The sequence below is a fragment of the Nicotiana tabacum genome, chromosome 23, assembly GCF_000715075.1.
Source record: "Nicotiana tabacum cultivar K326 chromosome 23, ASM71507v2, whole genome shotgun sequence".
Classification (NCBI taxonomy): Eukaryota; Viridiplantae; Streptophyta; class Magnoliopsida; order Solanales; family Solanaceae; genus Nicotiana; species Nicotiana tabacum.
In genome coordinates, this window is record NC_134102.1 from 38526623 (window position 1) to 38538131 (window position 11509).

General features: G+C 37.8%; 1 protein-coding gene across 1 annotated transcript; it reads right to left on the reverse strand.

The window, feature by feature from the left end:
• Positions 1-3611: 3611 nt before the first annotated feature.
• On the reverse strand, positions 3612-8174 carry LOC142177120 (uncharacterized). The gene is made up of 9 exons (XM_075245585.1): positions 7971-8174; positions 7755-7898; positions 6840-7676; positions 6518-6678; positions 5253-5610; positions 4974-5160; positions 4307-4887; positions 3941-4204; positions 3612-3872 (listed from the first exon to the last, which is right to left on the reverse strand). The coding sequence occupies exons 1-9, from the start codon at positions 8172-8174 to the stop codon at positions 3612-3614; spliced, it is 2997 nt and encodes a 998-aa protein (XP_075101686.1).
• Between the last annotated feature and the right edge of the window lie 3335 nt (positions 8175-11509).

Here is an 11509-nt window from a genome sequence, read left to right on the forward strand (position 1 = left end):
ATGAGGTTGGATGACCCCCTCTGCATATTCATCATCAAAGGACAAAGTCCCCATGGGCACGTAATCTTGAGTCCGACATCGCTTTTCCCTCACCATCGATGTTTTAGTGCGTTTAAGTACTGGTCCCTGAGGGGTATCGATGTCGCCGGTGATCTTGTGGATGATGTGCTGCGGTTCTTCTTGCTCGTTTTGCTTGCTGAAATCCCTGCTTTTAAAATGGTTCTTCGCCCTATCACTCAGAAATTCCCGAAGGTGCCCTTTGATAAACAAGCGAGCTATTTCCTCTCTTAGTTGCTTGCAATATTCCGTTCTGTGGCCATGGGTACCATGATATTCACACGTTTGATTGGGATTTTTTCGGGCAGGATCGGTCTGCATGGGTCGAGGCCATTTAGTGTCTTTGATGCATCTGATGGCTGACACGAGAGCGGATGCACCAATGCTGAAGTTATATTTTGATAATCGAGGTGCTTCTGTAGGATCGGCATATTTATCGAAGCCGCTCTTACTCATAAGCCCCCGAGAATTCTGTCCTTGATCAATCCTTCAATTGTTACGAACTGCATTGCATGATGAACCGTTGTTCACCTGATCTACGACATACGGTCGATATCGGTCTCTGTTCGACCTTTGTTCTCTGTCGATCTCCTTTTGGTTTTTAGTAACTGTCCTGTTCTGATGAACGGGTCCGTACGGAGCTCCCAACTGATCATCCTTGACCCTAATTTTCGATTGATATCGGTTGTGTACATCTGCCCAAGTTATCGCTGGATACTCGATCAAATTTTATTTCAGCCGATGTGATGTTGTCGAACATAGCCCGTTCAACCCTTGGGTGAAAGCTTGTACGGCCCAATCGTCTATGACCTGGGGTAATTCCATGCATTCCATTTGAAATCGGGATACGAATTCCCTCAGCATTTCATCATGCCTTTGCTTTACTTTGAAGAGGTTTGATTTCCTTGTTGCAACCTTTATGGCACCAGCATGTGCCTTTACAAACGAATCTGCTAACATGGCAAAAGAATCGATGGAATTCGGCGGTAAAATTATGGTACCAGATCATCGCTCCCTTCGAGAGGGTCTCCCTAAACTTTTTCAACAACACGGATTCGATCTCATCGTCCTCCAAATCGTTGCCTTTTATAGCACATGTGTAATAGGTGACATGTTCGTTAGGATCGGTCGTACCATTATATTTGAGAATTTCGGGCGTACGAAATTCTTTGGGGATTGGTTTCGGTGCCGCACTCGACGAAAAAGGCTTTTGTATGAATTTTTTGAATCAAGCCCCTTTATCATTGGTGGAGCCCCCGGGATTTGATCGACCCTGGAATTGTACGTTTCCACCCTTTTGTCTTTGGCTTCGACTCGTTTTGTGAGTTCCTCAACCAATTAATAATTCTAGGAGTAGTCCCCGATTCTTGCTCGTTAGATTTCACTATGGCGGGCTCTATTCTGGGGATGACTTCTCGAAGTGGATTGGAATCCGGCCTGCTTTGTGCACGAGTTTGTATCTGTAGCTGAGCTATCACTACTTGTTGGGCTTGTAGCATCTCGAAGATCATACATAAGCTGTCCCCGATTTTCCCCGTGTTTTGGGTGTCTCGGGCTACGAATCGAGTACCGCCCTGAATGCTTCTTTCCAGTTCAGAATGCTGGTTCGCCTCCAAAGCTATTTGTGAATTGGCATCCAATGGTATTTCGGCTCAAATTTCAGGTACTTCGATTCGAGCCTCGGGTGCTAAGCTATCGTTAATTGGCCTTCCAGCCCCGGGTACCAAGTTGTTGGTTTCATCTTGAAGGCCGGCTTTGTAATCGATGGGTGAAGCCATTTGATTGGTGGTTATTCGTAGTTGATCCGAAATTCAAGATGTTTTCGAAAATAAGTGCAAAGCACAATGGCGTGTTTTTTCAGATTTGTATCCAATGACCACTGTTATCCTCGGCCCCACGGTGGGGGCCAAACTGTTTACCCGAAAAATGGATAGAGTTGAATTTATATGCAGTTCCGAGGTTATGTGGCGTAACTTAACACAAAATGCAATGATGAATAAAAATGTAAATATATATTGGAGAGAATGCAAAATGGATAAGGTTATCAGGAACAATGAATCTTAGGATTCAACAAATAGAATCAATCTAAGAAGTTTGAAAGAACGATTCTTTACTGTAGAAGAATATAGCACTTTTATTACAATGTAAGCCTGAGAAAACTTGTCCTACAGAAATGGTAACCAAGCCCTTTTATAGTGGAGGGATTTGTCTCTAAGCATAATAAAATAAATATTTAGTGGGAGACCCATGATAAGTCAGCTTTTCCATAACTTCTGGCAAGACTCTCTCTAGTGGGATTGCAACGGCTTTTGTCTGAGAGCTCGATCTTGCTTAGAACCCTCGATTTTGGTTTGAGCTTGATTTCGGCTCAAACTCGTGATCTTGGTTCGAGCCCGATCCTGGCTCGAGCCTTCGAATTGATTCGAGGTCAAAGTTGGTTCGTCTCTGGATCCTGGTTTGATTTTGATTTGAGCTCGATAATGATATCGAACTCGACACGGATCGGCCTCCCCGAGTTTGAGGTTAGTTCGTTCTACCTTCGGGATCTTACTTTGATAAATCATCGTTCGAACTCGATCGGACGTGCTAAGGCCGAAATCTATTTCGACCGTATACAAGAATGTAGTTTGCACACAAATAAAAATGGTATATTAAAGAGTAATCACTAAAAGCAACTTAGGTAATAGTATTCCACTCAAAGATCATGACAAAGGGGATAAACTGAACGTGGAGTCTAATTAATGTTTCTCAAATAATGAAAATTCTTGAAATAACCGGAATAAGAAGTGTCCTCTCCCCTTAACTCGTTAAGGCTAGTTTGGTAAGGAATAATTAATTTCGGGACTAAATTTAAGAAGAGTTTATCTCATGTTTAGTTAGGAGAAAATTACGGTATAATTAATCTCGGGATTAGTTATCCCGGGATTGTAGTATTTTTTTATCCACATGGAAAAGTGAAATAATTAATCTTGGGATAATCAATCCCGAAATAATTAATCTTGGGATAATTGTTTTCCAACCAAACGACCCCTAAGTGAAAAATGATCGTTTGGACTAGAAAACAGTTATTTACTCATATTAGAATAATTAATCTTGGGATAATCAATCCCGAAATAATTAATCTTGGGATAATTGTTTTCCAACCAAACGACCCCTAAGTGAAAAATGATCGTTTGGACTAGAAAACAGTTATTTACTCATATTATTTACTAAAAATAGGTTGGATAATGAACTTCTTAAAAATGGGTCAAGTATGGATAAGAACCATATTATCCATTTAGAAAATGGATAACCAATGGATCACTAATGGGTTTTAAATTGTTAAAACTTGATTGACAAGCAAAATCACTCAATTTTATTTGAGTTCATAGTGAATTTAGAGAGAGAGTGAGAGGCGGAAGCTTCTAGGTTTCTATTTTTTGCTCAATAATGAAAATCTCATCTGCCCGATATGTTTTGTTCCCTCTTATCTATATGTGGGCTGGTCCACTAATTACATTCAGACTAAAATAAATACAATGTGGGCTTCTGGGCCCAATAGTAAAAGAAAGAAACTAAGTGATATCATTTTCTTGTATCTCAACAACCCCCCCCGGCAAGTTGGAGGGTGAGATAACCCCCAACTTGCGAAGATGCAGATGATGAATAGCTCCCCCCAACGGTTTTGTGAACATATAAGCAAGTTGATTGGCACTAGAAGTGTGAAGCAGCTGAAGCAGACCTTCATTCAACTTGGTGCGAACAAAATGGCAATCCAACTCAATGTGCTTGGTGCGCTCATGGAAAACAGGGTTCTTAGTAATGTGGATGGCTGCCTGGTTATCACAAAACATAGTAACAGAGAAGAAAAGACAACACCAAAATCAGAAAGAAGCCTGCAAACCCAAGTGATTTCAGAAGTGGCCTTACTCATAGACCTGTATTCGGCTTCTGCAGATGACAAAGAGACTACAGATTGCTTCTTGGACTTCCAGCCGACAAGAAATCCCCCTAATAGAATGCAAAACCCATTGATGGACTTCCTACTGTCCGGGCAAGAACCCCAATCACTATCACAATATACACTGAGAGAAAGATCAAGAGAATTATTGTAGAAAACCCCAAAATCAAGAGTACCCTTGAGATACCTGAGCAAACGTAAAGCAACCTGCATGTGAGGAAGGCAAGGCTTCTACATAAACTGACTTAAATGTTGCACTGCAAAGCAAATATCAGGTCTTGTATGGGTTAAGAAATTGAGTTTACTCACTAAATACCTATAAGTCTTAGGATTGGGCAGGGGATCACCATGATCAGCCTGCAGCTTGTCATGCATCTCAATGGGAGATATAACTGAAGAACAATCATAGGAGTGGAACTCTTTGAGGAGATCATGCACAAATATTTTTTGATGCAGCAACACCCCACCCTCAGAATACAACACTTCAATACCCAGAAAATAGTTAAGATCATGGAGGAAGCTTTTCACAGCATCAATATCACACAGATCTATCCTAGTGATGATGATATCATCAACATATACCACTAAGAGTACTAAGGCATCACCAGAACCCTTAGTAAAAAGTGAATAATCATTGAAAGAATGCACATAACCTCTAGAGGACAAAGATTGAGACAACTTGGCATACCATTGCCTTGAAGCTTGTCTCAAACCATACAAAGAATTTTTAAGTTTACAGACCAAATGAGTGGAAGCAGAAGCAGAAGCAGAAGATGCAGTAGATACTGAAAGACCAGGTGGGAGCTTCATAAAAACTTCTTCATCTAAGTCCCCATGCAAGAAAGTATTATTAACATCTAGTTGGAAAAGTGGCCAATTTCTTTTAACAGCTACAACAATAAAGGTTTAACAGTAGACATTTTAACTACAGGTGAAAAGGTTTCATGGAAATCTATGCCTTCAACTTGTGTATCACCCCTAACCACAAGCCTAGCTTTATATCTTTTTAAACTCCCATCAGCTTTGTACTTAATTTTGTATACCCATTTGTAGCCAATTGATTTCTTGCCTTTGGGTAACTCAATTATGTCCCAAGTACCATTAGTCTCCAATGCATCAAACTCTTTTCTCATAGCATTCTGCCACTCAGGGATAACTGCTGCCTGAGAAAAAGTAGTAGGCTCAAATGCATGATGCTCACTAGAAGTAGATACAACAGTTGAATTATGGAGCTAGGATTAGGGAGAGTGCAAACATAATTCTGCAGATAAGAAGGAGGATTGTGAGTCCTAGATGATCTCCTTAAAGGAGGGAAATCAGATTTAGAGAAAGAAAAAGGGAGATTAGAGGAAGTGGGAGAGTTTGAACTAGAAGAAACAGGGAGATTAGAGCTGATGTTCAGAGGTATTGCAGAATCAGAAGGAGTAGGATTAGAGGGATGAGGAGAAGCAGGGGATGTTGCTGATGGTACAGGGTAAAGTAGATCATGAGAGAGTGAAGAATGCTGCTTAACAATGTGATCAAAGCAGGCAAAAAATGGCAAATTTGACATGGTAGGGGAAGAAGATCCAGATTTAACAAAAGGAAAGATATGTTCATGAAATATAACATATCTGGAGATAAGACAGACTTTATTCTGTAAATCATACATCTTATAGCCTTTCTTACGAAAGGGATAACCAATAAACACACAGGGAATGGCCCTAGGTTGCAGTTTGTCTCTATGAGGTTTTGGAACAGTTGAGTAACATAAGCAGCCAAAAGCTCTAAGATTTGAGTATGTAGGGAGTTTGTTATATAAGATCTCATAGGGACTCTTGTCCTTTAACACACTAGAAGGAAACCTATTTATCAAGTAGGTGGTTGTGAGTATGCAGTCTCCCCAAAATCTAAGAGGAAGACCAGATTGGAAAAGAAGAGCTCTAGATGTTTCTAAAAGATGTCTTGGTTTCCTTTCCACAACTCTATTTTGTTGTGGAGTGTGAGGACATGTTGTCTGATGCAATATCCCTTTCTCAAAAAAAATATTTGATCCAAGAGAATCCCAACTCTAAGGCATTATCACTTCTTACATGTTGAACTTTCAATTGGAATTGAGTTTCAGTCATGGCAATGAAGGCTTTTAAGAGGTCAAAAGCATTGTTTTTGGCTCCCATTAGGTGGGTCCAAGTGGCTCTTGAAAAGTCATCAACAATGGTCATAAAATATTTGGAGGCAGTATAGGTAGGAGAGTGATATGGACCCCAGGTGTCAATGTGGATCAACTGAAAAGGCCTTGTGGATTGTATACTACTATCAGGAAATGGTAATCTTGTTTGTCTGGCTAGTGGACATATTACGCAAGAAAAGGACTGTTTGGGAAGATAATTGTGAACCAAGCATAGAAATATGTTTCATTCTAGAAAAAGGAATATGCCCAAGCCTATAATGCCAAACCACATCCATTTTATTGATATTATTCAGAATTGTGTCAGTATTTACATGTGTTTCATCAGCATCAACAACATTGACATTCCTTACATTTTCTTGTATCTCAGGGAAATAACAGGGGGAATAACAGGGGAAGTAATACTAGAAGAGTAACTGGATGTAGTACTGGGAGAAACAATATGAGGAAGTAGGAGCTTGTGGAGATTGTGGTTCAGTTTACCAAGAACCAGAGGCATCTTCAGAGAAGGGGCCTGTATAGCACAAAGAGTTCTGGTAAACAGAACAAGCCCATTGTATTGTTCCAACAGCTTATGAACAGAAATAAGATTGTATTGGAGAGAAGGAACAAAAGAACATGATGAATTATGAAATTTGGAAACAAAGTCAATGATCCTACTAAATGAACTTTGACCTTGTAACCATTTGGTAGAGAAACTAGACAAGGTATAGGTAGTGTTTTCAGATTAAAAAGTAAATCCTTATGAGAAGTCATGTGGTCAGAAGCTCCAGAGTCTGTTATCCAAACAAAATTATCTACTTGTGAAAGCATGCATGACTTGAGCAGAATACTTTCTGATAACAGCTTACCAGCAAAGTTAGCAGAAGCCATCTGAGTGGGAGTAGAGGAGGAATCAGTAGATACATGAGACTGTTGTAGTAACATCATCAGCTGGGAGAATTGATCTTGTGTTAAACCAGAAACTATTGATGCATTACTAGATTGAGATGACTTGACAGAATCAGGAACCACATTAGCATCCACATTAGCAGGAGGACAAGGAGAGTTCACTTCAACATGAGCTGCAGTTTTCCTACTGCCAGGCCCTTTTGTGAACTTAAAATTTGAAGGATACCCATGTAGCTTGTAGCACTTGTCAATTGTGTGACCTGGCTTCTTACAATATTTGCATGTCAGGGCTCTTTGAGTATCAAAATTGACTCTGGAAGGAAAACCATGCTTAGACACCACAACATTGAAATAAGCAGATGTAGGGAGAAACTGAGGAGAGGTAGAAACTTGCCTCTGCTTCTCATCTGACAACAATATACTGTAGACAATGCTCACAGATGGAAAAGGCTTAATCATGAATATATTGCTTCTAGTTTGCACATATATATCATTGAGACCCATCAAAAAATGATACACCTTTTGAACATCATCATCTTTCTCATAATCAGATTTGAAACCACAATTGCTACAGGACCTGACTCTACTTATTGACAAGGCATCAATTTCATCCCACAATTGCTTGATTTTGTTAAAATATGAAGCAATATCAAGTGATCCTTATGAGATGTGAGCAAGTTCTTTCTTAAGCTCAAATACCCTTGCAGCACCTGCTTGACCATATCTTTCCTCCAACTCACTCCAAATATCTTTGGCAAGTTCAGAGTACTCAACACTACGAGCAATATCTTTGGGCAGGGAGTTGGTTAACCAAGAGACGACCAAATCATTACACCTCTGCCACTATCTCGCCAAGGGAGAACTGTCAGGATGCTTAACTAAAGATCCATTAATGAAATCCAATTTATTTCTAACAGACAAAGCCACAAGGATGGTTCGTCTCCAACTCCCATACCCAATACTATCAAAAGGTACAGAAACTAAAGAAGACCCTAAAACATCAGACGGATGCACATAAAAAGGATGACATGGATGCGTATAATCATCCTCATGAAAAACAGAACGAGAAGTAGTAGAACGAGCAGTTGGTAACGCAGATGTGGAATCATCATTCGGCATTTTGTATACAATTAATCAGGAAAAGATATGCACACAAATAAACAATGAGGAGAGATAACTAGGGTTACCAAATTTCCTTCGCGACCGGAAGGAACATCGGCCTTGTAAAAAAATCCGTGGCAAAGACGAGCAAACCCTAGCTGAATGAGGAGTTTCAGAAATTAACAAACCCTAGGTTGAGAAAGACGACCCAGATAATATGAGAATAAGTTCGATCAATCAACACCCATCGTCAACGCCAAAAAAAAAACTCAAAACAGTGATGAAAATCTCGTCGGAAAAGCTCAGAATCGCGAAGAAGCAGCGGAACCTCAAAACTCCAACGAAAATGTGTGAGGGTAACATCGGACGAGAGGTAATTACCCAATCTATCTAGATCTGGGCTCTGATACCATGTTAAAACTTGATTGACAAGCAAAATCACTCAAGTTTATTTGAGTTCATAGTGAGTTTAGAGAGAGAGTGAGAGGCGGAAGCTTCTAGGTTTCTATTTTTTGGTCAATAATGAAAATCCCATCTGCCCGATATATTTTGTTCCCTCTTATCTATATTTGGGCCGGTCCACTAATTATATTCAGACTAAAATAAACAGTGGGCTTCTGGGCCCAATAGTAAAAGAAAGAAACTAAGTGATATCATTTTCTTGTATCTCAACAAAAATTGATATTTGTAAAGCCTCAAATGGGGGGTTTCTCAAGTTTTGGAGACTAGGAATTCTCCCAAAAGTGATAATACTCAAGAAGTCATGAATATTATGGATATCTATATTATTCGCCGCTTAACTAATTTTTTATCTATATTAAATATGAATCGGGTCGAATAATTTATCTGTTTTGCATTGCCCATTTTCTACCCGCCCATTTTCCACCCCTAAACTGGATCGATTTACTTTTCCTATAGTCGTCCCGTAATGCCTCTTCAGATTTAACCCCAAACATGAAGACAAGAGGAAGTAAACTAATCCCACTTCATCTAATTATTAATTTCCTATAACCAAACTTTAATTAAAGCAAATCAGACATGTTAAGCATGACAAGTACATCTTAAACATGACAAACTTGGTCATGCACAGGCTATCATTTCGTCGCCATTGGCTGTGATCATTGTTTTGCCAAAAATAAAGACTTTTCTATGTTTTTAACTTAGTACAAGGAATTTTAGAAGACATCAAACTGAAAAAGCCCAATTCATCGGTCTTTAAACGTGGGAGAAAAGGTAGCACATGCAACAAGCTGTGGGATATGAAATATGAGTCTCGTAGGAAACATTTAGCTCGTTTGTTTTTGCTTAGTTTTAGTCAAATGTTTTGAAACGTTTCAAAAAGAGGCATGTTTTCGTACTATGTTCGTCCCAACCAGTCTCGTGGCTACATCCACAATCACATTTTAACATTTCCATTATATGTAAAACACGACCCGTTTTATTTTCATTCGTTCAATTGTAACATATTCTAATTCTATAAGAGGAAAAAGATTCCAGTGTACAAAGTGTTATTAATAATGAAGAGAAATAATGGGTTTTGGCTTGCCTGTAAAACTCTTTTTCAGTGAGGTTGGTAACCCTATACCATCTTTAAAATTGTTTATGTACTCCACTTGTTACTGAAAGAGAAGAGCCCAAAGTGTAAGTTCAAGATGAAGTTTGAGATAAATAAAAATTCTAGATTACATCAATCCTGGTAGAGTTGAGGTATAAACAAAAAACCTATATTACCAAACCTTAACCCTAACCAATTACTTCGTTTGTTAAACAAGATAACTCGTAAATTAATATTGGAATAGTGTAGAATTCTGACTAAACAAAAATTGTATTTTGGAATTAAACATTTTACCACCCTGCGTGTATAAATACATCACTTCAGTCTGTGTTGAGGAAAACAGAATCCTTAAAACTTTTAGTTGTTAAGTTTTTATTAGAAGGTTAACTATTATTCAGTTTTAGAGATGATCATACACTTTAACATGATACTACAGTAGGTAAGAAATCCTGAGTTCCAGTCTCCCACCAAAATATTTGATTCATCGCATTTTAGCTGAATTGCAATATGTTAAAGAGGATATGTACAGAAGCTTTTTATTTTTTTATTTTTTTTATTTTTTTTGTTTCCATCGGTTAGGTATGAAACTATATTGAGCTTCGGTGGCACAAAATTAGCACGCTCATGTAACTTGATATAATTATGATATGTAAATGCTTAATGCAACAAATATAAACTTAGACCTTTTTAAACTGAATGTATCATTTATACCAAAAATATATCTGTGGATTTAAGTTTTATACCACCATGTGAACAACTGATTGTATGTAAAAGAAATATCACACTAGCATACAAAATGGATTCCTATATACTTGATTACCAAAAGAAGAAGAGAAAAAAGATTCATGTACTTGCAAGGTTTTAATCCTAGTACTTAACCTCCGTTTATCATTTTAATCCTATGACTTCAACCTATGTTATCTTCAAAATACTATTTGATTTTTATAATTTTTGCAAGTCAACAATATAGTTTGACATCAAAGTATAAAATTAAAGTATATTTATAACAGTTGTTTCTAAAAAAATTAAGATATACTTATTTGACCTTATCTTTTGCATGAGGTTGAGCTTCACCTAGTTAGCAATCTACTTTAACTTAATGTGTATACACTGTCATAATATGAGAGTTGGAGCTATTTGGCATTTGATTCACGAAGTGTTGAAATTTCTTTGAAAATATTTTTATTTTTCTGATAACGTTATTGGAGAATTTTTTTTTCCATTTTTGCAAGAATTTAAAACACCTCTGCAGTAGTTTTTAGAATTTGGTAAAAACTATAAAAACTTTCTCTAATTGTGTTTGGTTGAAAAATAATTCTGAAATTTTTCATTTTCGTACTTCTTACAAAAACTACTAGCAAAAGATATTCCCCAAAAAAAAAAATTTGCCTGTTTAACTATTGGTTAGGAAATTTCACCTATTTTAATAGCAAATGCCAAATGTTGAATATTTAGTCCAAAACTCTTGGAAATTAACGAATACCATGCTTTAAAACGATAACACATAAAAACCAAAAGGAGTATATTCATTTGATTTGTATGCTCTCACCGTCTCATTAGTCATAAGTGCTTTCGGTCTCGTTGCGAAAAATTTTGATGGAAAAATCACAAATCATTTTCACTAAATTTCGGCTCTTGGTCAATTCTCTCCGTCCATCAGTTTCATTTTGAACCGCAAGATTTGCCACAACACCTTTCTCACATACCAGTGATTGATGGAATTTTTCGCGGATACTATTGTTTTCGATGTGTATGTATGAAATAATAATAATATTATAAAAATATTAGATTTTAAAGT

What these genes read in the sequence shown, in the direction of transcription:
- LOC142177120 (XM_075245585.1), bottom strand. Translation starts at nt 8,174, where the DNA reads ATGCCGAATGATGATTCCACATCTGCGTTACCAACTGCTCGTTCTACT. An exon ending in CTCTACCAAATGGTTACAAG is followed by an intron (nt 6,679 to 6,839) that starts GTCAAAGTTCAT and finishes TGTGCTATACAG; the next exon opens with GCCCCTTCTCTGAAGATGCC. An exon ending in CTAAGACTTATAGGTATTTA is followed by an intron (nt 4,205 to 4,306) that starts GTGAGTAAACTC and finishes CCTCACATGCAG; the next exon opens with GTTGCTTTACGTTTGCTCAG.